General features: G+C 44.2%; 1 protein-coding gene across 6 annotated transcripts in view; it reads right to left on the reverse strand.

The window, feature by feature from the left end:
• Positions 1-1,002: 1,002 nt before the first annotated feature.
• The window catches only part of DCX (doublecortin), a 71,876-nt gene continuing 45,296 nt past the window's right edge, over positions 1,003-27,582 (reverse strand). For 3 of the 6 annotated variants that reach the window (XM_042039832.1, XM_042039835.1, XM_042039834.1), the window contains 4 exons: positions 21,041-21,143; positions 17,394-17,531; positions 10,394-10,491; positions 1,003-8,122 (listed from right to left, as the gene is read on the reverse strand). In XM_042039832.1, the coding sequence (XP_041895766.1) occupies positions 8,066-8,122; positions 10,394-10,491; positions 17,394-17,531; positions 21,041-21,143 (396 nt within the window). In that variant the 3' untranslated portion in view covers positions 1,003-8,065. The remainder of the gene's footprint in view (positions 8,123-10,393; positions 10,492-17,393; positions 17,532-21,040; positions 21,144-27,582) is intronic. The other 3 variants (XM_042039836.1, XM_042039837.1, XM_042039838.1) reach the window with 3 other exon arrangements.

Here is a 27,582-nt window from a genome sequence, read left to right on the forward strand (position 1 = left end):
TCTGAAATAGGAGACCAACCTTGGACCAAATAGATTCATAGATTAATTACAGAGGAGCTTCTGCCTGGTTAAAGCAGCAGAAAATTAGGTGTATTGGGTTCCATTTGCATTATACTGAGTGTCTGAGAATTTATGGAAACAAAGAGGTGCAATCTTTATGCAACAACAAAAAAAATAATCTGAGCCTACACAACAAAAAAGTGTTTGGATAAGTCAGTGATTTTGTGGTTTAGGATTAAATTCACAAGCACCCTAGCTCAACTGAACTTAGGAAAAACATCTCATGAGAAAACCAGTGTTAAACACAGGTGCCTGTGTTCAGCACAGACTTCCCATTGCTGTGGTGGCCGCAGCAGCCCTCACACACGAGCTGGGCATTTCCTGGGCAAGATCAGCATCACCCCTGTGCCCACACAGCAAACCCAGGAAACCTCCCTGAGGAGCCTGTCCTGGCTTTTCATCCTGGTGCAGCTGGGTTGCCACTTTTCACAGAGTTTGTTGAGCTCTGTGGGAAGGGATGGGGAGCTCTGTGGGAAGGGATGGGAGGCTCTGAGATGCCCTAATTATTATCTTCTCTTCTCCAGAGTGCCACGTCTGTCCTCCCCAAGCCAGGGCACGCTGATCATTAATTGCTGTTTCTGATCTGATGGGGAGTGTGAATTCACAGCTTGGTGCTGTCCTTCAGGAAAGGGCTGGATCTTCCTTCTCCCTTTGAGGGATGGCACATGCTGGCAGGAGAGTTACACGGCAGCGGGGGGGGAGCTTCATGCCACATTCTCCTGCCTGCAGCCAAGTTTGGCCTTATTTCTGCCAAGGGGAGTGGGACAGACACTGCTGTGGCAGGTACCTGTCCCCTGGCCTAGGTACCTGCAGGGACAGTGAGTCTCAACAAGCAGCCAGGAGCTGCTCCTGTTCTTCTGTCCAAACCAAGCCACAGATCCCCAGTTAGCCCCAGCGTTCTCTTTAGTTTGTCCCTAGAATTTCTTGGCTTTTGTCTTTCATCATTCTCACCCATCAGTGGCACTGACCTGTCCAGGGCTGTGCCTCATGCTCTCCCTGCCATTGGATTTTCTCTGAAGCCCCAGCTCATTTCACGACTCAGTACCTACCCCTTAACAAACATCCCCCACCATTCCTCTAAGGAACAGGCTTTTCCCTTCATTTCCCGTGTTTTCCATCACAGCATCTTTCCCTGATGGTGCCAACTTCCTTTTTTCAGCTGACAGATTAATTATTGCCAAGATTTCTTAATTCCCTTTGGGCATCCTCCTCCTTCTTCAGTTTGAGTGCTAAACTGTCAGACCTAGGGAACCCCTAAACTGGCTCAAGAGTCCTGAGTTCACTGAGATAAAGAGCAAGAGTCACAATAGGTGAGTTCAAGTGCACTAAGCAAGGACACTGCAAGGCAGCTCTCTCCCATGTAGACATCTGGCCACAAACACTTTCTAAACAAGGTTTTCAACACCTGGCCCACTGTTTTCTTGGTAGAAAGCCACTGGAATAATCAGATTTATTCACTGTTTATAAACACAAGGCCCGTATTTTGAATGGTGACACGAAATGCCTCTGATATGTGCACATACCTCTAATAAAAAGAGGGGCAGTGGGGGGCTGTATTCAGGCAGGAGAGAAATGGGTTGCTGGATGAGGATATCACCTTCCTCTCCTCCCAGGGATGTTGCTGGCTCCCCCATGGTTTCGATGGGGAACTAATAATGAGGTGTCTTTCACCATAACTGAAATACTTAAGGATTTTTCCAGCAGAGTTTTTGAGAGAGCCAGAGTTCTGTGAGAGACTTGCCAGAGACACAGTTTGCTTCTACAATGTGTTCAGACATTGGTGAGTAATGAATACATTTTAAAAGCAAGCTCTCTGTATCAGCTTATCTCAAAGCACCCTGCAGGTGGAGGGAAGTACTGGGACCAGCCCTCTGTGCACTGGGACACCACAGCACAAGGAGAAGTGATCTCTCCAGAGTTGTGCCACACCCCAGCAGCTCTGAAACCCCACTGGCTCTGAAACCCCACTGCTGAATCCACTAGGTGTGATTCTCATTTGCTCAGAAGCTCATCTGTTGGCCAAAAATAGTTGTCATTATGTTTAACCTTCTCTAAGCGGTGTCCTGAGGGATGGACAGTGGTCTGTGACCCCAAAACTCCACATTTGCACGTGCAGGTGTAGCACTCATACCACGCCCTGCAACTGGGATCCTGTCAGAGCAGCTGTGCAATGGCATTGCTGGAAAAAGCCTTTCCATCCACCTTATATTCCCTGAAAATCTCCCCTCTCCCTATTAAAACGTGGGTTTGTCAGCTTGGCCTCAGACCTTCAATCATCACGGACTAGAACTGTTCCAGAGGAGACAAAACAGAGTGGGGTCTATACACTGCTGCTCCCAGCCTCTCACCTGCAGGCACCAGGAGACACCAGCTCTCGAGCCAGGAGCAGAGGAGGAGGAGGATGAAGAACATCTGAACAGCAGAATCAACAACTGCTGCAGCAGAACCCAGTCCTGGTCACTCCACAGTGAGGAGCAGCTGTGAGGCACAAGACTCAGCTTTACCATTTCCTGAGATACTGTGGAGAGGCTCAGATTCATGCAGATGGGACAGAGGCATCAGCCAGAAGAAATCTGTGATTCTGGAGACAGCAATTTTCACGAGATGGGCTAAACACCTCGAGAATTAAAGTGTGCCCTGTCTGCTATGGTCAAGGCTGCTGTCCCCTAGGCCTTGCTGGGCACATGCACAGTCCAAAGGATGTAAGAAGGCACTTAAAGTCTTCACCTTCCTGCTCTCATTACACCAAGGTGGGGTTTCAGCTGGATCTCTTCCAGGTGTCTCGTGTAAAGCACTCTTCCTGTTGCATGGACTGGCCTGACTCTTTAGATACACAGAAAAAAGATCTTCATCTCATGCCATCCATTTGCTTCTACAAAGAATCTCATCAGCCCCAAACAGTGTCCCAGCCTGCTTCCATCAGCAACCAGAAAAATAACTTGGGGCCCAAGTCATTACATGGCAAAAGAAGCTGTTTGGTTCTGTTGTGGTTATGGTCAGCACCTGGCATGCAGCAAACACACCTCTACAGAGCTTTTCTCTGGCTATGGATTGTCTTAGCTTGAGGAGACACTTTCTAGACTAATTTTCTATCTACTTTACTTGGCTATTTTTTATTCCTTTCTCTAAAAATGATTCTGCCTCTCCTACAGTGAAAGAGAACTCTTGGTTCATGGCTGTGGGGCACCACTGAGGTCAGTGACAAAAATCACGCCAGAGCTCTCACAGCACACTGGGGAAAGGCTCAGACTGGAAAATCCACACTGTGCCCCTGCAGAGAAGATGCCACTTCCAGGGATGGCTGTCCCTGGAACAGTGTCTGTGTAGGGATTCAGCCTGGCATCACAGAGCACTCCCACAGGGTGTGCTGGAAGAGCAGCACTGACCTCAAAGGCATGAGAAAGCAAAGACAAGGCATCCTAGAAAATGTTATCCATATGGATAAGGAGAAACTAACACTTTAATGCCCTTGCTTCCCATTGGAAATGCCTGGGTATAACAGTGCTTTGCTGTTTGCCACTATTTTTGGTTCTCCCTCCTTTTTTTCCTCTTCAGAAGTACTCAACAAGCAAATGAGAAATAGCAGCTCAACCAAGTGTGATTTTTTTGTATGCCTACATGTGTTAGCTGAGGATGAGAGAGATGTGGCAATTGTTTTCTAAGCAGAATCCTTCTACTGTCTGTGAAAATGACACAATTAGTGCTTCTAGCTCCTGAGAAGACAATAAATAATGTGCAGATATAGGAAAGGAAACACAGGCAATGGTAGGGGAAAGCTACTTCCAACTCCCATCACAGAGCAAACCAAGGTAAAATCCCATTATCAAACTCTTTCCAAATCACTTCAAGATATTTAGCTGGTGGAACTGAACTAGCTCCAAATCGTTTAACAGATGAGGCTCTAAAACAGAAACTTCAGGATTATAAATGCTGTACAACTGATAAAAATCCCAAGGCTGAAGGTTTTGCTGCATTGCGCTCATCTTCTACAGTCAAGACCATCACCTGAGTGTATGAATGCTAAAGCCCTCAGTCTGTGCTATTCCTTCCTAATGATTGTGTTTGAAACAGGGATCTTTATATGCAAATTTGCTAAATTATACTGAATGAAGGCAGATTTCAAAGAAACAAAGCCCTACTACTTTAAGGGTCTCTCCAATTTGTTTTTAAATACTGTATTGTTTTAAAACAATATCGTCCCAGTGATTCAATTAGTCTCCGAAAGCACTAAAGGCAGCCTCGTGAGGCAAATTAGACAGGGGTTTTACAGCAGAATTAATATGGCAAATCCTCATATCATGTGGAGCTTTATTGTACTTGTAAATGTAAAAAAAATATAAATATGAAAGGTGAACTCTGGAGTATATAGTGGAATTCCTATCATCTGCTCCAGGATCTCCCAGGGTCTGGAATTGCTGTAGTATATTGGAAGTAATTACTAATTCACAGCAGTTCAGGAAAGCTTTCTGACCAAACCCAAGCTTAATCTCATGAAAAGTCAACAGGAGTAAAGCACGTGCTAAAATTTAAGCTTTTAAGTTCTTTCCTGAATGAGGGCTGTCCTTATGTTTAAAAAACTAAGGTCTGATGCCTGTGCACTGTTTCTCTTTGTATTCAAATCTACATAAGGGATCCTACAAAGCCAAAGATAACTAGTTCTGAATGTATGTAACATTCCACATGCATTTCTGTACAAGAACTCATGCAATATTGGCATTAATACAGACTTCACTCTATGCTACAGCTGAAATGTTCACTGACTTCTACTGCCCAGGCATTTCTACATAGAAAATTGCTTCTTAAAACTTGGGAGTTTGGCCTCATACCCTGTTTTCTTTGTGGCTTCTGCTGGTTTGAATGGCTATTTTTCCCACTGAACATTTTTTTTTTTTTAATTCTTTCAGGCCTTTTCAAAGGTCTCCCTAATTCCCTGAAGGAACTGCTGGGCTCAGCTCCACCACAGGATGATCCTCATGCAAACAAAGCTGCATTCCCAAGGGAGAGCTGGCAGGATCAGGTTTTAGATGTGTCCACCAGGTGCAGCTCAGGAGGAAGAGCTCAGTGATTTCTTAGTGATGCTCCACCAGGAAAAACATCTCCAAATAACCAAACACAGTTTTTGGCAGGGAGGAAAGGAAGCCCTTCTCAACAGCCATCCAAACAAAGGATCATTCCTCCCTTGGGATCCTGCTTTCTCTTACACAAACTGCACTCCCAGCCACTGGGTAAAAGCATCTCCCAGCCTCCTTTCCTACCACCACCAGCTCCAGCAGCTCAGGCTGCAGAGAGCAGCCCAGGATAGCAGAGATTTGGGTTTCCTGGCGGATGTGTGGCGAGTGTCCTGCACTGAGCAGCAAGAGAACCTGGATGGGATTGCATGGCTGGTCTCCTGCTTTTTCTGAGGAAAGGTGGCAGGACAGGCTGACCCTGACTGTGACAGGAATGGCCTCTGTCACCGTGTGACAACACCCTGGACTGCAATCCCAGTCCATCCATGGCTACTGCTCAGGGTCCCTGGAAAAGCAGAGACTCAGGGAGGGACTGTGAGATTTCCATCACCAGAACAGAGGAGAGGGTAAAAGCATGTCAAATTATCTGTCCCACTAAAGCTTTCCCTAAGACAAAAGCTCTGATGAATAATATTGTTATTAGCATAACCAAGGCCTTTGACATCCTTATGTTTAAAAAAAGTCCTTTTTGCTCATGACCAGTGTCTACAGTAGCACTCACGGGATTAAACAGCCAAAAATTAGCACCCATAACCAAATCTGCACCCAGAATATTTCAGCACCTTCTGTTAGAGGATCTGAAAGCACTTGACAAATGTTAACCAACATTTGGCCTCACAACCCCCAGTGAGGTAGAACAGAGCTGTCCCTGCAGGGACAGACAGACAGCTTGAGGCACAGGGTTACTCAGAGACCTGCTCCCATTCAGACACGAAATTCAGCAGTGCCAAGGGCTCAGAGGTGTGCTGGCTACTGCACCCAAGCTTTGTCCACACCACCATCCTTTCCCCCCCACAAACCCTCAACACGAGCCCTTAGCCTGTGAACCAACCCCAGGATTCTATTTACAATATTTAAAATGACCATTTAGCAGTTGTGCAGTCAGAGAGTTACTCAATCAAATGAAGTTATCAGTGAGAACAAATGGTTTCTTGTGCAAAACTCTGGGTGTAAATGATCATGCACTAAGACTTCTGGGTGCAAATTTGGTGCATGATAACTGTGACCCCTTGACAATTCCCAATCCTGGCCTCTCTCTGATAAATCTCTTTTAAAAAGTTGAATCAGAAGTATGATCACACAAGCCTTGAAGGATGCAGCCTGCACAGATTGTTTCATCCCAGCAATGCAAGCAAACAAAACGTGGAGTGGCTTTGGGAACAACCCAGCATTCATGGAGCATCAAACAGCACAAGGATAAAATCCATCCTAATCACAAGGGGTTGCAAGGCAAGAGGGAGTAGGTGTCTGTGTTGAAAAAAAGAAAGGCAAATAGAGCAACAAAGAAAGACCTGATTGCACAGATTTCATTTAGGTAAAGTTCTGCAAGAATCAGTTTCATCAAAGCTTATTCCATGAGGGAGGGAGGCAATGGCAGCTGGCCTAGGACAAAGCTTCAGCGCTGTAAAAACCACCAGCCCTGCGTGAGGAGATGAACTTTGCATTCTGGAGGAGGCATTACAGATTAATAAAAGCAAAAGCTTTCTCTAAATACAGCGAGTTTGTTTTTCTCAGATAGAAGAGTTTCTTAAAATACGGGTTTTAGAACACCACAAAACTTCATTTGTTATATAAGTAGAGAATCTGGCCATAGTTAGGAATACTGAAGTGTAAAAAACCAAATATGTAATCTTAAACATTACAAAAACTATCAAAACATTCAATATTTTGAGTTGACCATTTTTTTCCCCCCTACACGTGTCTGTTTTGGCAGTGATGACAAGATTTCTAAACTGAGTTGCTGTTATTATTGTTCTGCAGTTGTGGTTGGTTTTTTTTGTACTTTTTTTTTTTTCTGAACGTGTTTTTTAAACAAAAGAAAATCACCAGCTTTTATAAAAAAGAAGGAGCTTGAATCCTTACTCCCAAAACACAGATACAAGGTTTTCCTTTATAAAAAGTGTATTGATTTTTTGCTATAAAAAGTGACCTATAGGGTGTCAAACCTGAAAACAAATTCTCACAGTGTTTTCAGTGTTGGCTGTTCTCAAGGCATTACTGTTACAGAGATAGAGAGATACCATAGGGGAGGTATAAATATTTGTTACCAGCTAGCAGCATCCTTGGATTGCATGTGGAAGGTGTTCTACTCCAGATAACTCAGCTGATTTATGGGTTTTTGCTTAATTATTAAAAAAAAAAAAAGGCCAAATAATATTTGAATAATTTGAATTATTGCACTAACCTTACTCAGCATCTGACACAATCATTCCTCATCTCATCCAAGCTTCTGCTGGCATATTAAGCATCAAACTAGAAAGTCATTTTCCTTCCTGCCCTCCACAATAAAACCAAGACATGTTAGAATGCAGGTGCCAAAACTGGGGCTGTGGATGAGGAGCAGGCGAGCTGGCAAAGGCTGGCAGTTTGCACAGGTGGAGAACATCATCTGCTCTACTCCAGCTTGCAAACTGCTCAGCAAGGGGTCCATTTGCACACCTCCAGGGGAGCTACTTTACTATCACTAGGAAAATCACATGGTTGCAGCAGAAGAAATAATAGAAGAAGATGGGAAATGCACAGGATCGTTGGCACATCGGCCCCAAATTTCTCACAATGCCCATTTTGCATCCCTGTAACTTAGAAGAATGGTATCCCTCTATCTCTATAGACTGGCAGGTGTTGGTTTGTGGCACAGAGAGGATAAATCACAGAACAAAAATGACATATAACCGTGTGTCCTTTGACTTGAAAGCACCAGTCACCTATCTGCTTGTTCTGGCAGAAGTACTTTGCTGGATCCCAAATGCAGTATGGACATTTAGCTCCACGTCGCTCTACATGGAGTCCCCAAGGGAATCGGAGTCATCCAAAGACAGGGGCAGGTACAAGTCCTGTAGGGAGAAAGGAGAAAATGTTAACCCTCACCATCAGTTCCCACCCTTGGCCACACAAAAGGAAGCAGCTGAGTGGCTCAGTTCCTGGCAGGTCAGAGGGTGGAGGAATCGTGCACTGGTGACTGGGCTGGGCTCACCAGAATCCAGGGAGTTCAAGGCTAAAATCAAGGCAGGCTCCTTGCACAGAGGAGCAAGAGCATCTCTGTTCCTGCTGACTGTCTGGGGATAAGTTTGAGAAGTGTTTTTTTATTGTTCTGGATCAATGTGTCCATTCCAGCACATGCATGAAAGAGCAGCACCTTGCCTTAAACACATCTCTTTAAACCTAAGTCCACAATAAAGAGTCTTACCTTGGTTTGACAGCTGCCCTCAGGACAAATCTCCAGGAAAATCACATGTTCCATGGTTTATTCTTTATTTTAAGCAACTTCTAATCAATTGGAAGGGTTAAGAAAATAATCCCAAATTTATTATTTGGACCAAAAGCTTTTCCAGTGTCCCTTTCTGGGGTAACCATTTAATTCCATTTGTTTAACGTTCTGTGTGGGATTAGGTACAGGAACCAGGCTGAGGGCTAAAGCTCTTGTGGGACCTTTTTGAACTCTGACCCACACAAAAGTAATAACTGTGAGCAAAATGAAGAAAAACCCAAATATTCAGGAAGGAAATTCACAGAAATCTAGATACAAGAAGAGGTAAAATAGGACTTTGTGGTGAACTCAACCTAAGCATTTATCATTTGAGCTTTAAGGGGAAAAAAGAAAAGCGATTCCATCATAAGCAGGAAATTGCTCCTGGGAGAAAGACAACGATGCATGAATATTCTGGTAACCTAAAATGCTGCATTTGTGTTTGCTGATTGGCTTAACTTAGTGCAGAAAATCACAGCTGGGTTGGCTTTGCCCTCAGCAGCCACCATCTATTACAAATGGTCTCAGGGCTGCACTGGAAAGGTCATAGATCAGCCAGCTGAAAACATACATAAAAGATTAAAAAGGTGAGTTTCACTTGTCTTGACCAAGAAGCAAATCTTCATCTCCGAAGTTCTAAATGAGATGGGAAGTTTGGAAAGTATTTTGTGTCCCTGATGCTGAAGCAAAGAACGCAGTTTACAGCATTACTCCTGCTGAACTGCTGACCAGGGGCCAGATTCTGTTCTCAATTACAAATTAATAACAAATCTGGACACATTGTGCTAAAATTGGTGTTTATCCTCAAACTTAGACTGAGCAGCTGAGAAGAGAGTGAGGTCCTGAGGAAAACACAGTTTTCATTTGGATTCAGCTGTGCCTTCGTTAAACAGAATTAGTTCAACCCCTGCAATGTGGCCCATGGCGGGTTCCACGTGGCTGCTGACTGCAAAACCTCAGCACTACCAGAATTTTTTAATTACCCTTCAAAAATTCCGAGTCAATGCTTTTAAAGTCACACTCAGGCTGAGAGGTACAGTCTGGTTACTACAGAGAAACCCCCCTGACTTCCTCTCACACACACATTCGTGTCCAAGCTCCAGTTTCCGTATCAAGTGAAAACTGTTGGAAGCAGCGCTGTGGCTACTCCAGAAATGCAAAGGCCCACAGAAATGAAAGTCTGGACTCAGCACAGAGTGGCCCTGAATAACAGGAACTGAGAAAGCTGTGACAGCTGCTGTACCTTTTAAATAAATCAATGCATGAATTATCCATGAGCCAGCACAGGTTTCCTGATCTCTGCCAGGATGCTGTGCTACCTGTTAGTCACGCTGTCTGTGACCAGCAAAACCAGCTACTCTTCCACAACACAATTACCCCACCAGCTGTAAGAATCACCTGCTTCTTGTAAAACAGAGCATGGCCTTAAATAATTAAATTTAAATTCTTGAGGAGCATCATTAAAGTGATGTTTCAGAGCTCCAGTAACATCTGCATTCTGCTGTTTAGGGGCCTGATTTGCCAGCACTTAAGGCTTTTCAGGACAGGAGGGTTTACATGAAACCATATCCATCAATGACTTTTCCAAATAGTGACATAAGTTCATGGTCAAGTTATCTGCTCTGATCCCTCTGTGTGGCCTCCAGCACACATTAACCACTCCAGGGGAGGAATCAGGCCAATGGTTTGTTCACCACCTTGCCCTGAAGGACGACCCTTATAGGTAAAGGGCCGAATTCCACTGTTTGAACATCAGGAGTTGTTGTTATTCTTCCAGAGAATATGGCCATGACTTCAGAGTTCCACAAATGTGATGGACTGAGGCAGAAGGAGATGTAGTAAGGTATAAGAAACTTAATACCTTGTGCTTACGGAGGCTCCCTGGGCTGGTGGGCGTGGAGATCGGCGACTGCTTGGATTTGGGTGTGGACAGCTGACTGCTGGAGGTCCCGTTTGCTGGCAGAAAACAAGACACAAGCTGGAAATCAGGCACACAAGGGGAAAATCCTTCTTCTTTGGGGAGATGGAAGGTCTCCAAGTACTTAACACAGAAACACGATGGTTTATTCATGTTAGGCAGGAGAAAAAAGCCCAAGTGAACTGCATAGCTAGAAACATAACTCCAGGATTTCAGCTGCTCAGGGTGACTGCAAAATACAGTGAAATATGAAATAAATTGAAGGAGCACTATTTCACACAACAAATATTCACCAAGTCGATCTGAGGCACAGATCACCAGAAAAACATGACAATTTCTGTGTTCTCAAACAGTTTAAGGGCATGAGTGGGACGCAGAGGCTGAAGATATCCTGAACACTACACAAGCAATGTCAGATGGCAATTACACACATTACAAATTACACAAACAGCAGCCTGTTTGCTGTGGGTGGGATTAAGTGACCAAAGAGCCAGATGGAATGATGCTTTCAATTGTAACAGCTGAATCTGCAAATCATTACTTAAAATTCATCAAGTACTTGAGTGTCTGGAGGAGACTGAAGAAGTGTATGAAGTATCATAGAGTAAGATGTGTGAATGTTGTATTTTTATAGAGCAAAAGCAGCACAGCTCTTGCTTGAATGCCTAAGAAAGCTTCACCCCTCTTCTCTGTTACCTCCTTGTGAGAAACAGCGGGGTAGCTCAGGTTTGTAGCACAGGTAGGGGTCAAACAGGTGAGTCCAAAAGTGAAAAGAAACATGTGCTCAAAGCCCCAGGACAAAGGAGGAGCTGCCAGCAGTTAAAGCAGCTCAGATGCAACAAATTCATGGTGATGTGGCTCCTCTGCCTTCACACCCATCATTTCCATGCATTTCCTCCCCTGCTGAAAGAGGAGGTTATTCATCACACACAGCTTTTTTCCTATGACAAATGCACCTTACTGAGGAAATGGATATTTTTAAAAGGTGGTAGAAAAAATGATTTATAGATCATTGAGGAATACCTCCCTATCCCACTCAGACCATGCTTTATTGGTAGGGGGAAAAAACAGTTCTGGAAAGGCAGAAGCTGCTTCCTGCTGGCCCCTGTGCACTGTGCTGTGCCACTCTTCACTGTGCTCCAGCTCTACAAAATGAGCTGCCCTCCAGGCTGGTGGGGAAAAAAGGTAGAGTTCTCTAACTATATGCCAAATAATGAAGGCAATTCAGTAAAAAAAGAACTTGGATCTCTTTTATGTTTTATTTCACTGAGTGAATTTGTGTTTCCTATCAAAGAAAATGGGGGGAACAAGAGGACTGATATAATCTCTATTAGCTAGAATCCATTTCCAGTTTCTAAAATGCCTCTTTCTTTATCTCCAGTTGTCACTGATCCTTCCTAAGGCTGAAGAATGCCACCTAACAACTCTGCAAGAAACCCCAATTTCCCTTCCACAAACAAGACTGGAACAACAGCAGAGTCAGTGTGCAGCAAAATGGATGTAATTGCTGCAGGGCAGGACAGAAATTCCCTAATACAATGAGAGTTTTAAGTGCTACAGCAGGGGTGTAAATATTTTATGAGCATCAACAAAAAACCAGATGTGACATCCAAACCAGAAATGGAATGAGACGGATGGATATCATTACAAATACAGCAGAATTCTGCAGCAGGAGCAACAATGAAGAAGCCTAGCTTAATTTTCTCTGTCTGCTAATGAAGAATAGTGCTCATAAGCAAACCTGCCTGTGTTTCCTTTAAACTGAAATGCAAGAAAATAACAGGAGGCAAAGAGCAGATGCCAGGTGGTGCGTAACACTGCTGCTCCACTAAAACCTGCTGATGATTGAGGGTAGCTCAGGATCTCACCTACACTCAGCTATTAGGAACTGTGCTTTAGAAGCAGCTTTCATTTCAATTCTTGGGGTTTTTTCCCCACCACGTTATTCTTTGTGCATTATGGCTTGTTCATGGCACTGTATTTGCTCTGCAACATCAATTTACCTCAAAGTGCATGTCAGATCCTTTAACTGCATGAGCACATGCACCTTTTTCCATAGGATCCCCACCTCCCCCCATGCACAAGGCAGTTTGTACTTGGGAGAGAAATCAGGCTTGTCCAGCACATGAGAGGGAGGATGGAGAATATTCCTGTCACGTTTGAGATGGCCATGAGAGATCCAGGTAAACTGAATTCTCTGTCTGCTTCTCCCACAGATATTTTAGAATCCCAGAATGGGTTGGGTTGGAAGGGACCTTAAAGCTCATCCAGTTCCACTCCCTGCCACAGGCAGGGACACCTTCTGCTGTCCCAGGTTGCTCCAAGCCCCATTCAACCTGGCCTTGGACACTTCCAGGGATCCAGGAGCAGCCACAGCTTCTCTGGGCACCCTGTGCCAGGTCTCACCACCCCCACAGTAAAGAATTTCTTCTTAATATCTAAACCTGCCCTCCTTCAGCTTAAGTCGATTCCCTCTTTGTCCTATCACTCTAAGCCTTTGTCAAAAGTCCTTGTTCAGCCGTTTTTAGGCCCTTTTTAAGTCAGATTTCTCATGTGGAGTTGTTCCCCGAGTGTTGCTCATGTTTGCTGGGATGACTGGGGCTCTGGATCCGAATTTCCAGTGGTGATAAGCACCAAGACCTGCAAATCAGGTTAGTGAGGTCCATCTTTTGAACTCAACATTTCTGTCCACAAACAGAACTGGAAAAAGCAGGGCCCGAGGCTCAGAGTGAGTGCTCAAAATATGTGTAGGTATCTATGTCTACTAATTTGTAAAGTAAGGTCAATAATCCCTGCTTGATTGGGGTTCCCAGGATTCTGCAGATGAGATCCCACTCTGAGGAGCTTGTACACAACAAGAGTGAGAGAAAGGACCATGAAATACATGGATAGTTTGGTCTCCAGGTCAGGGTTTGAAGTGCCACCAAGAAAATAAAGAAAGGGAACAAGCAGAGCAAAGACAGCATGAAGTAAATGTAGGAACAGCAGCTTGTTCAGTGAGCACGAGCCATCCTGCCCTTCAAGACAGACAAATAAAGCCTCAGGAGTGGAAGAACTCAGACTGCACAGGCATCCTTTGCTCAGGCACCTCCAAATTTCCAGGCACTCAGCTCTGCAGTGCTGACATCCTTCTCCCACCGTGTTTGGTGAGGGGGATCTCTCGTGGGTGTGCCCTGTGGGCTGGCAGCAGGGACAAGCGGGGAACAAGCTGCTCTCTCCCGTGTGCCATTCCCCAGACATCTGCTGCCTTTTGGACACACTCATCTATAATGACCCTGGGGAGCAGCCCTGCAGCCAGGACAGACGGACACTCTGGGTCTGCTTGCTAATTGCTGCTGCCTGGTGAATGTGCTTTTGGCCCTCTGTCCAAACCCTGCCATGAGTGGACAGAGACACTGAGGTCCTGCAGCAGCCTCAGCGCCCTGCTCGTGTTCTCCCCGAGCCAGATCAAGGCAAAGACATTTTCAAATTTCAGTTCATGTACCTATGACTCTGTCCTGGTTTGAAAAATCATAAGCTCTCCCATCACAGCACATGGTCTTATACAACTGCACCCTTGTTTGGTATGTCAGCTAGTGTAAGATAAACTCATATTGTTTTAACAAAGAAAGAATGGCAAATGACATCATTATTTTCTCTCCTGTATTTCTCCCCTGAGATTTAGCTCTGGCTTTTGCTTGGTTTGACTTCTTATTGGAGCAGTCTGTTAAAGAAATGTTGCCAAACTTCATGCTGACCCTAGTCCATTCAAATCTCAGGGATCAGAGCAGCAGCACAGAGACTTTTCTCCTGATGCCCAGTTTCCCTCTGTCATGTCAGGAGGAGAAACTGGATGGTGCCCTGCAGGTGTGGTTTAGTATGAATTTCACTGCTGTAAGCTGTGCCTTTTAGCAAAGCTGACTCCAGAGGAAGAAAAATTGAGGCTAGAAATACATAGAAGCTTTGTAACTCCAATTTTGCCAGAAATACACTGGCATTGCTTAGGAAGTGTATAAATATGGGTTGGGGGTTACTGAGGGAAGGGAGAAAGGATTTCCTTGGGAATGTGAGTATTGGGGTCTGAATCACTTCTTCATTCTTCATTCTTCATTCATTCACTTAATTTGCATTCATTCATTCATTCATTTAAATGACTGCATGGTGAGTAAAGAGAAAAGCACCGTGCCAAGAAACCAATGTTTAAAATGCTTCTGTGGGTTAGCAACCTCACTTTTTTGGATATCCTGGGAGCTGAAGGGCTCTGGCTGCTAACAGGGGATTGAGTTTTTCACAGTAAGGCCATGACACCTCACTGAGAGGCGGGTTCAGACTTCTCTCACCCAAAGATTTACCTCTGAACCTGCACTGGCATCAGCACCCAGATATGTCACAATGGCCTTGGAGACAGAAACCTACACAGAAAAGGATACAGAACCTACAAAACCTACAAAAAGGATACAGAAAGGTACACAGAAAAGAACTGGAAAGAATAGAAGCAACACAGAACCAAGGAAACTCTGATGACAGCCACAGCAGAGTGAAAGGCAACTTAGACAAAAGGTACAAATGGGTGAGAGAGCAAACACATAGCAGAAATATTGAATATATTTGAAGTAAAACTGCTTTCAATAGTTTCGCAAGTTAAATGGGTGAGATTCTGTGGGGAAAAAAATAGGTCAGATCATCTTTTATTAATCAGACTTCATTCAGCTTTGCTTTTTGAATGTGATAACTTCAAAATCCATCTAAATGTAAATATTGATTCTTAAAAGATGTGTAAATCCTGTTAATTTATTACCAATTCAATACAAGAATACACAATGGTATTCTTTTTCCTCTCTGTCCTGAGAAAACAAGAGTCGTCTATTTTTCAGTGCTGAAAGAGTTCAGTCTTTTTTATTCTCATTAAGCAGGACAAGTGCCATTTTCTCCTTTATTGAAATTACAGGAAAGCACGAAAGACCCTTGTCTGGACAGATTAAAGAAACCTGATTTGCTCTTCATTACTGACCTTAACTCCAGGAACAGGTCATTGTTCAGCCTTTCTGGTTGTTTTACTCTCCCTCTGAAAAGCTCTGCTAAATGTGTTCATTAAAGCTCATCAGATGAGTCACCATCCTGGGCCTGGAGTCACTCAATCAGTTAAAATCAGGCACACAATAGTTGCCATTTCATATTAAACTGTTATGTTCATGCACTGAAGTCTGGTCCTGGTGGGAATCAGCACCTGATGCTTGTGGAGAAGGTTTAAAGCTGCTCATGCAGGAGCTGACTCCCACATCACTGAATGTTAATTTGGGGTTTTTTAAAATCAATGTCACATTTCCCATCACACCTTCAATGTGCCTACACAGCTTTAGCATGCATTTGGGATTGTGAAAGTGGTCTAGATTATGGCAAGCCTGAGTTTGAGGACAGCCAACAATGGAATCTTGAAGAAAAACTTTATGAGAGAAATAATTTTTTAAAAAACACAGAGCCTTGGCATGTGCCAGCCAATTTCACACTGGCTCTTTATGTAGCTGAAGAACACCCACACACCCTAAATAAATGAACTGCTTCCTGGGGGAAATCCTTCTGACTACTGCCAAGAGAATTTTGTATCTAATAAATCCTATCTATTGATGGGCAGCTGTTGTGTGATGTTCCCATGCAATATGCAGTGTGTTAGCACGAAGGTGAAAAGGAATTTCTGGTTTATATCACCTGTGTTGATGCTGGGGGACACCTGAACTCAAGCTGTGAAGCTCTCCTGGAAATCTGATGTGCTTAATTGGTGATTTGGCTGTTTTAGTGATAGGCCATGTCTGGTTCTCTTTTGGAACAGAACAGGCAGGCAGGTGAGAAATCAATCACAACTCTAGAAACTCTCCATGACTCTAAAAACTATCAGTTACCAGAATTACTGCAATATGCAGCCCAGCCTTGGACTGACAGCTCTGCAGCTCTCCAGGTGTGCTGCCAACCCAGGTGCTACTGAAGAAGGAGGGAGGCATTTCAAACGGTGCAGGCTGCTGCAGCAAATCAGGATTCCCATTTTCCTTCTCTTCTACTACTGAGTGAGTGTCTCAGTGTCACATCAATAAACCCATCACCAGTTCTACAATCACAAGGTCACTGGTCTACTTTAAATAATGATTGGAAGGAGCCACTCCTGAGCTGTGCAATAATCACCATTTGCTTTGCACAGGTGATGCCACGATGATTTTTTGCCTTTTCTTTTATACCCCTGTTATACCTTTTTACAGCTTCTGTATTCCTAGTGCTTTTTGCCTACATTCTTGGACTTGTTTGTCAAGCTGAGAGACTCAACATTTTAGAAGCTTTGTAGCTAGGAATCAGTGTGGCCCAGACCCCAAGGTCCTCTCCAGAACACATTCTGTAAACCAAGATAGAACCATCCAGGGGAAGGTTCCTTGGGGAGAGGGGCTCACTCGAGCCTTTCATTGGGGAATCTTTGATAGATCTGCTAATTAGTAACACCTATAATATTATACCAGATCTTTTGTGGGGTGTGCATTGAGGTGCATTTGTCCTGGACGTGTGCACCTAAGGATCCTTAAAATAAATACAAAGGTAAAATCCCTTTTCCCCTTCTAACCGTGTTTGATTTTTGATTCTTGATTTTAAGACCAGGAAAAGGCATCACAGGAGGTTACTTTAAATCACTCTCTGTCTACAGGGACCATCTGGGAGCACTGTGGGCCTTGATTTCCTGCCTGGGGAATGGAAACATCTTTCAAAACATTGTTGGGGAAGGAGGCTGTGAGACTGTGGGTGGAACAACCTCAAGCCACAGTTGCACTTCTCCAACCAGGGAATTCCTTCCCAATATTTATGAAGTGCCCCTGTAGCTTCTTCTTCTTTGCAAAAGACACCCGAGTTTCCTATGCAAACACACAGAGTTTGTGCTTTTCCCTTGAGCAGAGTTCAATGCAGACACCAAGAAACAATCACTCACCATCTTGGTGGTTACCTGAATCGGCCGGGGACTTGCTGCGGCGCATGGGCGCGGGGCTCTTGGCTGAGCTCTTCTGAGGGGTGGGCGAGGATTTGCTGCCCGTGGCACCTGCTGGGCTCCCCTTCATCACCCGGCACTCTGGGGAAACACAAACCCACCTGGTTATGGCCCTGCTGCTCCCGCTGCCCGTGGACACCAGGCGTGAAACACCCACGGGCAGCTCAGGGCCTGCTCCACAAAGAGATGCAGAAAATACCAAGGGCAAGAGGAAAGCTGATATCATCACTTGTTCTCCAGGGCTGAAAGGAGACTCTTTAAGGGGAGGGCAAAGAGAACAGCTCTGCTCCTCTAGAAGAGGTGCTGAGACTCTGTAGGTGTCAGGCTGGCTCCTACCTCTGTCCTACCAAACATTTTCTGACTTTCCCCTTCCCTTGGCTCTCATGAGCACGATGAAAATGGTCAGCACTGACTGAGGGAACACTCAGGCCAAAAAAAAATCCAGCTCATTTGCTGTAACCCTTCCATGAAGACCCAGTAATAGGAATGGTGAGTGCCCTTTCTTCAGGTGCAGAAAGCCGGCAAGCAGCTCATGGTGTGATGTAAAGTCTCCAAGTGGCAGATGGGGCAGCTGCCCCAGGAGGCTTTCACCCAGCTGGAATCAGCCTCTTCTGTCCTCAATAAGCTGCAACTTCTCAGATGCAGAAAGCAAAGAAGACAAAATGGTTTTACAAAGCACATCCACTGGTCCCTTTCAGAAAGGTTTGTATAAACAAGCCCAGCAGATTTATGTCCTGGAAGACGTGAGCAGAAGAGAACCCCAAGTGGGCTTTCTTAAAAAATAAATAGGCCAGGAAGAGTGGAAAATGTAAACATGATCTACAGGGTCCTGCAGAGGGGAACTGAAATGCTAACAAACCTCCATGCATCCCAGGATTTCAGGCATGCCTGATCTTCAGAATCAGGCTTTATTTACAGAGAGCTAACAGAAAAAGAACTTTCCACCCCCAAGTTATTGACTCAACCCAGTTAAGAAGAAGGCAATAAAAAAGGGATTTCCTTTTTGTCAAATGTTAGCCAGTCCCACCTCATCTCCTCCAACAGCTTGTCCTCACCAAGATGTGAAAAATGTGTCGTTTTTACAGATGTGAATTACGTGTTCCACGTGCAGGCAGTTTTTTATGGGAAAGTTCAGCTCAGCTCCACATGCTCCACACTGAGGACCCCCTGGAACGGATTCCCCAGTGGAATTAAGGCAGCACAGAGCAGATAAATAATTGGTCAACCGAAAGCAAGTTGTCTGACCTAAATGTATGTGTTATTTAATTACATATCGGTATATCTATGAAAGTGTAATTGCCTTAACATTTTCCCCAGGCTTTCCTCATTCTCAGACAGCCAAGGGTCCATCTCTGCTCCTTCCAGATGGTTTGAGAGAGAGTTTTGCTGTTGGGCCAGGCAGCACAAGAATGTGAGGAGAGGAGGCCTTGTGCTCCAGGGATGCTGCATGGCAAGAATCAAACCTACAGTCAGATTATTTTCTCTCCTGCTAAATCCATTTTTGAAATTGTAAATCAGAGACAGAAAAAGTTGTGGGTTTTTTTTTTTCAAAAGTACTTGACTTCTCACAGGTGATGTCACAGAAAGGCTTGTACAGGTCCAGCACCAATACAGCCCCAGTTTTTTATACGTGAAGAGCAGTACTGATGTAGTGAGGGGACTTAAAGGGTGTCAGGCAGCTGTGTTTAGTCACCTGAATTACTCACTAAAAAAAAAAATAAACCTAAAAAGTAAAAATACTTCACGTTATGTCATTGAAAGGGCTTCCAAATTTATCTTCTTCCCAGGGGAGTAATTCCTTGGAAGGAAACCTGGCTTTGCAGTTTCCAGCACAGAAAGGCTGACTCTGAGGAATTCCTCCAGCTCAGTCCTTGGCAAGTGTCAGTACACCAGAGGCAATCCCTGAGCTTTTGCAGGAGGTGGAAACCTGGCTGTGCTGAAGTTGCTGTAAACAGGTCTCTAAATGTCACCAAAGTGTGACATTTCCATAATGCTGAAACCAGTGGCTACAAAAGGGACAGAGCAATGTCATCTGGAAGGTGCTCAGCAGCAGGGATTAGAGGGTGGAAGCTGTGGTGGGCAGCCAGGAGGAAAAAGATGACATAATCCTCTCTTATGCTGTTTCTCTTTTTGTTTCCTGATGTCCTGCCAGAGTGAACATAATAACTAGCAATCCTGGTGTGTGTCATCCAAACAGGCAAGAGAAATTTCCCCCTGACAAAGGAGATTTTAGTGAGTGACACTCATCTGCAAAACCTCAGGAATTACACTTCTCCTGGCAGCATCTGACTCAGAACCAGGAAGGGTGATGGGTGTACAATGGCTCCTCATCTGCTTCCTGAGAGCTGCAAGGCTCCCCTGAAAATACCTCTGGGACCTGCAGCTACTCAGTGCCTTCCCAACAGCAAATTTGGCTTCTTTATGCCTGAGAAATCCAAGCTGGAAAAGTGAGCAGTGGCCAGAAGTGTAGGCAGAGAGCTGGGCTTTCCATCCAGTTGTTCTGCCAGGGCTGCATCCAAACTGTTTTCCAGCGTGGAGCTCCCTGTGGAGCTGACTCAACTGCTGAGTGGTAAAAAACAATATGAAGCTCAGGTTACAGATCACTTCCCCAGCCTGACACGGGCTTTATTCTCTGCCTGCAAAGTCTCAACTGAACCTTGGAAACTTTCTTTGAATTACCCAAGACCATCAAGTGGGTTCATCTGGAGTACACAGGTCAGAAGAACCAGCACTAAAATAAAACCAGGCTTGCAAAGGAGTCATAAAAACCACGGTGTTTGAAGATTAGAGGCTGCTTAACTTCCTGGCATCCAGCAAAATCCTCTTTGGTCCTCAATGCTGAGCCAGTTTGCAGCATGGAGGACAGGATGAGGCTTGTGTTCCTTAAACAGCACACCTAGAGCTTCGGGAAATGAGCCTAGATGCTTGGAGACCACATTTTCTTTTAGTTTAAATGGTCAAAATGGCATTAATTTCCTCTTGCTGCACTCACTGGCACCTGCGGACAGGTGAGTACAGTTCCACGTGGAGTGGGTGGTAAGTCCTACAAGCAAGCTCTGTAAAATCTGTAAAATCAAGGATTTCATGGCTTAATTGATCATAGAAACTCACATTATTACAGACTTCTGCTGGCAGTGGTAACAAGGGAAAATAATGGCACTGCCCCAGTCATGTCCCCCAAAAAGGGAATTATTGCCCTGCTTTTTGAATCAGCAGAAGAAAGCAGTGGAAATGTGATTTTTTAACTGTTGCTTGTTCCCATCTTTAATATGCATGTGTCTACATAAGGATGGTTAGTTCCCAAGAAAAATGTATCTATCTGGTTGTGACTGGAAAAAATTGAAAGTATAAACACTCCCAGATTTTGCAGTGGATGTCAAAACGCTGTAGGAATTAATTTATTCTGACTTGGGCTACCTCAGTCGGTATTTGCCTGATTATAATATCTGCTGACTGGATAAGTCTCACAAAAGGATGTTAAATTCCATGTACTGGGCCTTAAAAACCAGAACAAAGGCATGCAGCATTATTATCTGATACAAGCAAGTGAATGGCAATCAAATAAAACCACAGTGTGTGTTTGATGTTACCGCTTTCATCCAGGGAAAAGTCATCCTGTGCATAGCGGAATTTTTCTGGACCACAGGCGATAAACACATCATCATCCCCAAAGAAATCGTGGAGACAGGTCACCTACAGAGAGAGCAAAGTCATTCATTTTATTTTTAATTGGCAACATTCTGATGTGGCTTAGCTTTCACTGAAGCAGAAGGGGGCTCTGCCTCTCTGCTGTTCCCCCCAACCCATGTTAACGTGGTCCTGCTTCCCATAGGTGCTCATCACACAACTTCCCTGGGCAAATCAAGTGTAACAGAGTCATTAAAGAAACAGAGAAATAAACCCCAAACATGTCCCTTGCAACTTCTAGGAGGTTTGGCATTTCTCACCCTGCTGACAGGGTACAGCAGTCACCTGAAGGAATGACACAGCTACTTCTAAAAGAAGAAGAGAGGTGCCCTCATGCCATGCTGGCAGGGCTGTGACACCACTGCCCGTCCTGGGGAGTGTCTTGGTACCTACAGAGCCTAAAACTTCAAAGAACCGCTGGGTGTAAATACAGATGTAGAGATGTGACTCCTCCTGAGCAATCCTGATGATAAACTTTAAAGCCAAAAGGTTTGGTGGAGAGACCCAAAGTATGACAGGACAACTTTCCCATCCAAGCACCATTTAAATCCACAGATTTACTGCAGGTGTTGTGCCAGCCTCTCCCTCACTGAGTGCCTTGCTCCTCTCTTTTTTGCCATCCTCAGTAGGAGGAAGTTTTATCTTGCAGTACCTGAAGCTCCAAACTCTGCCTTGCCTTGTAGCATCAAACAGAAGCAAAGCACAAGATGTGGGAGCTCCAGATCCACTGATTTAATCAGAGAACTGATACCTGGGCGTTTGGAAATGTGAAAATGCATTCAGGTTGCTGGGAGCACTCCAGCAGGAGAAAAGTCTAAAATTCCGTCAGGCTGGGAGCTTCTCCCCATATTCAGCTGGCAGAGATCTGCAATTCTCTACAGAGGATGGGCTTGTTTTAACAATTCCTAACAATATCCTGATATCCCAGCCATATACTGACCAAATCTTGTGTCAGGAGCAGCAAAAATGCTCGTCTGCAAACACCCCCGTGTGGAACAGCTCCAGCACAGCCAGCCTGGGGCAGCCCACACATCTGAGCAGCCAGCAGAGCCCAAGGTGGCTTCCTAAAGTTCCATTTTTCCAGGAAGCCATTCCAAGCAAGCACAAGGTCGGCACTGATTTTAATAACAGAGGTAAGAGGCTGAGAGGTGCTGCTGCTGAGCAGTGTTTTACCATGTCTGGGCACTGGAAGGAACTGGAGAGAGCACTGGAGATAACCATGGCAGAACTCACTGGAGGCAGAGCTGAATTTCCCTATCTACTGATCTCTTGGAGCTGGACTGTGAAAAGTTAATTTCAAGCTCTAATAAATCAACTATAAAGAAGGCTTTTGGCTATCTTAATAAGGCTCAGTATTTCACACTGGTTAGTATAATGTGTAATTAAAGCACTGCCTGTGAGTGCCAGCACTGGTTACAATGCCAAACCTTGGTGAAAAGCCTGTTTTTCACATTGTCATGACTTTCCAAATGGAGCAGGCTGAAATCTGCCATGGCTTTGATCAGAGTTAGAATTTTCTCTGCTAACTCCGGTGAATTCCTATTTCTGATTGCCTAAAATTAGATTGAAAATAACTAACTCTATCTGTAGAGAATTCTCCCAAAGAGAAGATGACATTTCAAACCAGCACTTGGCATTACAGCCCTCCCCCCGAGGATGTGTGGCGCTGATTCATTTGCAAATAATTGGGTTTGGCTCAACACACAAGTTCCCATCTGAATGCTGAGTACTACACTTATGCCACTGAAAAGACCAGTGGGTTGCTCTGCTCCACTGTGCAGTTAAATCCGTGATCTAAAGTTGGATCAAAAGGCTTCCAAAATTTCCCAGCCTTTTGCAGGAAATCAGAAAGAACCCACCGATGCTTTTGTTGTCTCCAGGTCAGAAGCCCAAGTGTGGATTTTGTCCTTGACTGCCCACAACCACCCCAAGCACAAAGGAAGTCCAGGCAACCAAGAAAACCTTCAGATCCAAGGGTGCAAACATGATGGAGAAGTTCCAGCGTGCTCAAGGACAGGAACCTGATCGCATGTCAATCAGAGCTACTTGCAATTCACTTTTCTGCATTCCTGTCCTTTCAGAGGGCAGGTTATTATAGGTATTTTACAGTTATGAACAGCTGGCTGGCTGAGCACTGGAGGCTGGCAGAGAATTAGGTAATCCACTTGCTGAACTCTGAATATTCAGGAAGCAATAACTTCTGTATTTGCCTTATTTGTTCCTTTTTGATTTCCTGTTGTAACCTCCACTATTAAGAGCTCACCACTACACAGTAGAAAGGACAGCCAAAACCCAACCCCTCTCTCCTTAAACAGTGCAAAACATTGCAAAATTCAGAAAATAACTGGTGTCCACTATTATGGGGCTGTAGCTCTGTTGCTTATGTTCACCACATGTGTGGTATTTTCTATTTACCTTTTGTTTATTCAACTCCAGTCCCTGATGATTGCTCTGAGTCCCTAAAACACGTCCCAGATGGATTCCTGTCCACAGGAAGTCGCTGGAGTAAACCTTCTTTGGGAAAACCTGTGACCTCATTGCTGGATCTGAGAGCACCAGAGCCAGCTTGCCTGAGGGGTGCATGGAAAAAAGAAACCCACCACAAGAAAGCCCTGGATATGCTCATCCCCGAAGGACATGAAGCTGGGAAGTGGGGCCATGCTGGGATAACTGGTTTGAGACCTTGTTAATCAGTATGGAATATTTAAGGGTTGTTCTTGACAGGCAAGGCCAAACCTCTACCTGCAGTGATGGTGTAGAGGCTTTTAGTGACTCCCAAACAACATTACTGGTCTTCTCTCCATTCTTCAGAAGTCTTTTTTCTTGTGTTTTCTCAGTTTAAATAAATAAATAAAAGCAGTACAAGTCTTCCCCCAAGCAGTAAGGACTTTTTCAAAGAATATTTTCTGCTTTAGCTTACTCTGATCTACCACTCTAATTATATCCAATAATTCACCTGGAACACCATGAAAAAAGAAACAAACCCTGAAAGAAGGTTCATATCAACAAAAAAATTATCCCAGATGATAACCTGAGAATCATTTTTTTTAAATGCTGCGTTTTTCTTTTAGTTATAAATTTATTAAAGCACAAGACAAACCCCAGTAGTAGCCAGATAGTGCAAGGATCAATGCTGCCACCTGAAAATGGTGATTTTATTGGTGACTGTTGCCATGCACCCTCAGCAATGACACCAGGAACCAGCAAAACAGAAAGACTTTGTCTTTCTGCAGTTCTCAGTCTAGAAGCATTTTTCATCTATAACAAAAATTAAACTCGTGTATATAACTACAGCAGACAAGATAAACAGCATTGATTTCCAAGCATGCCTTTGTTTAAGGGAGGATAATATTTAATTTGAAATTCAGGATTGAAAGGACAATATTGATTTAGGAAAGGATCATACTGCATGAAATGTTTGCTCTCCAATTCCTGTAGCTTAAGCAATTCCAACGAAGGAAATCATATCCTCACGCTCCAGTCGATGATGCACAAATTTATTTCTTACAGTCATTATTTCTAACAGATCTGATGGTAGCATTTTTCTTTGTGCCAAGGCCTGATCTTTAAAAACCTTTATGATATATATTATGGAAGAAATAGAAGGTTGTAGAGATTAGTTTGCAGTTCCTTAGGTTTTCCTTGTTAAAGGAAATCCTTCTCTGCTTATATGAGAAAAAGCTTCCCTGAGAGGACAATATAGCTGGGATTTCTGCAGTGACAGTCCATCAGTGTCTGCTGCAGCAATTTTAATTGCAGAAAGGAAAAGCTACAGCCTTGTGAGAGCTGCTGAGCCCCTGCTTCATTTTAATACAGCACTTGTGGAACTAAGCGTTTTTCAGGGTTTCAACAAAATGGAGCTTGCCTCACACACATCCCTGGACGGGAGCTCACAGTTTGCTGCAATGCCTGTGATGGTACAGAGAGGAATTCTGAGGTCACCTGGAAGAGGAGCAGTGAACACACAGGACCTATGCTGGCACAGCTCAGAGTAACTGGCTGTTCCCACCTTCCTCCAGGAGGCAGCAGCACTATTTAGAAACTGTAATTTATTAATAAATAAAACAATTAAAAAGAATTAGAAATAAAAAGTCCGAAGACTTCAGCCTTAGCCTGAATCACCCAGCAGTGCAGAGCCTGGGGTGCTTTGAAGGGTTAGGATTACCCAGCTCCTTTTGCCCCGTCTCAGCCCCTTGCTGTCCCTTACAGGTGATGATGTCCCTCACTGTCACTCCAGGACCAACATGGGCACAGCAGTGACAGAGGGTGAGCTGAACTGTCCTCTTCACCTTCAAAGAAATGTCTTTTTCAGTCACAAAATGTTCTTATTTCTAGCTCTCTCCTTCAGTCATAACGATTTTGTAAACCATTCTCTCTGCAATATCCCTCCCCTTTAGGAATTTAGGCAGCAGAACAGTGATAGCAGTATATAAGTAGCTTCAAAGTCCCTACATTTCTGCAAATCTAAAGATTATGCTCCTAGAAAATCAATCTCCACTTGCTTTCTTTAAATCATCACAGTCCTTCAGCTTGTGGGCTTCCAGAGGTCAGAGCAGGGGGAAAACTCTCTACTGAAACAGCTTCCTTTGGGGCCAAAAAGACCACAGAAGATATTTGTGTGCCATACACACGTAAAACCTGTAAGAACAGAGCTGAATTAAGAAAGACTCTTCTCTTCTAGGCTGCTTTGGTCAAACTGAACACATCCAATAATCTGTTAGCTAAAGACAATTAACGTATTTTAGCTGCCTGCTCCTGTCCTTTCTCTCTCAGCACTAAGCCGAGCAAGTCAGACCAGCAGCCAGACAGGCACCAAGAGTTAACTGAGCTGAGAAGGTCACTAAAATCTCTTTAAACTCTGTTTTAACTCATACCAGCAATCCCATGGATTTATTGATACCCCATCAGCTGTACTCCAAGTCAGACTGGCAGCGGCCTGTTTGTTTCAGGTCTGAGGAGCCAAAGTCCTAAATCACAATGGCAATTGTGCTTTAGGATGTGTCATTTGGGTGTTTGCAATCAGCAAAGCACAGTAGAGAAACCAAACACGCTCAGACTGACCCACAGAAAGACTCAGAAGGAATATGGGAATTGATGAACGTGGGTAGTTCCATCTTCACCACACACCCACAAAGAAAAATATTTCAGAAGACTGAAGGGTTAAGGGAATGTGATGGAAAATAAAGATGTTGGTATTGGAATGCACAGCACTTAATACATTTTTCTTTTTAACAGGCTGAAGACTGCAAGCCCAAAGCAGACACTGAATTGATTTACATTTTATTAGATTCTGGTTTCCTGCATTTAAAAATAAGAGATGTTTGGATTCAATTATTTCTTTAAAGTACGCACATACCCACTCAATAGATTCCACATTTGCATTCACAGAAAGAGAATTACCGATCTGCTTTCCTGAAAAAACACTGCTTAAAATTGACAAGCAATAGAAAGAGGAGCAGGAAAACCACAAACATTAACACTGCAAAGTGGACCCAGAGCACTCCTGCATGCCCAGCCTGTGCCACACAAATATTTTAATTGCACTTTGGAGAGCCCTTCTCTGAGCTACCCAGCAGTGAGGGAAGGGGCCTCTGCCACCTTTCATCTCTGCCCCCCTGGGCCACCAAACGCCCACGTGGAGACCAGGCCAGATCGTGGCCATGCTGTCCCCTCACTCCTGTGTTTGCTGAGAGTCACCAAGAAGGGCAGGAAAAGTCACCCCTGCCATCTGTGTTTCGCTGTGACCTCTCAACAGAAACATGCAGAGACTTTTCCATTCCTTCATGCATTATTCAGAGATCTCAACTTTTTCTTGTATTCACAGAGACCACTCAGGCCCACCTACACAGTTTGAAACAATCAAATTCCACTCTCCGGTAGAGGTTTTTTTTCTTCTTTTCTCACCTACAGAAGAGAAAGTTCTGGGCCAGTCAGGATGATCAAATGTTTTCTTTGATTCAAGAAGGAATTTTTGCACCTTTTTATTGCTGAAAAATGCAGATGCTCTTAATTAGGCTGCATAACTCCAGCAGGTTGATCATGAGTGCTTTATGCCCACTTTATGAGGCAACTAAACCAAAGCAGGGACACCAGCTCCTGAACAATATGCATTATTTCCAGAATAAGCATTTGTGATGCTTATTTAAGTGGAATGAGAAATATTCATGCATGTGTGTCCACAGCAGCTTGTAAGACTTCATGCATGAAGAAATGCTGCTCTCAAGGGGCTGCAGCACACGGTGCCTGTTTATTTAAGTACTGGAAATGGGTAAGTTTGAAACAGAATGGGATAAAAAGCAGGAGGGAGGAAGGTCAATAGCCAAGCTACCCAGTAGGAATGTTAAAGCTGAATTTTAATATATCTGATGAATTAGTGGTGCTTCCAAACTGTGTGAAATCCAATTAGCCTCTGGAAGAAAGGTTAGTTTGTTATCCCCATTCCCTA

The sequence above is a fragment of the Corvus kubaryi genome, unplaced genomic scaffold, assembly GCF_017639235.1.
Source record: "Corvus kubaryi isolate FWS band 111438036 unplaced genomic scaffold, C.kubaryi_AGA036_p1.0 37395, whole genome shotgun sequence".
NCBI lineage: Eukaryota > Metazoa > Chordata > Aves > Passeriformes > Corvidae > Corvus > Corvus kubaryi.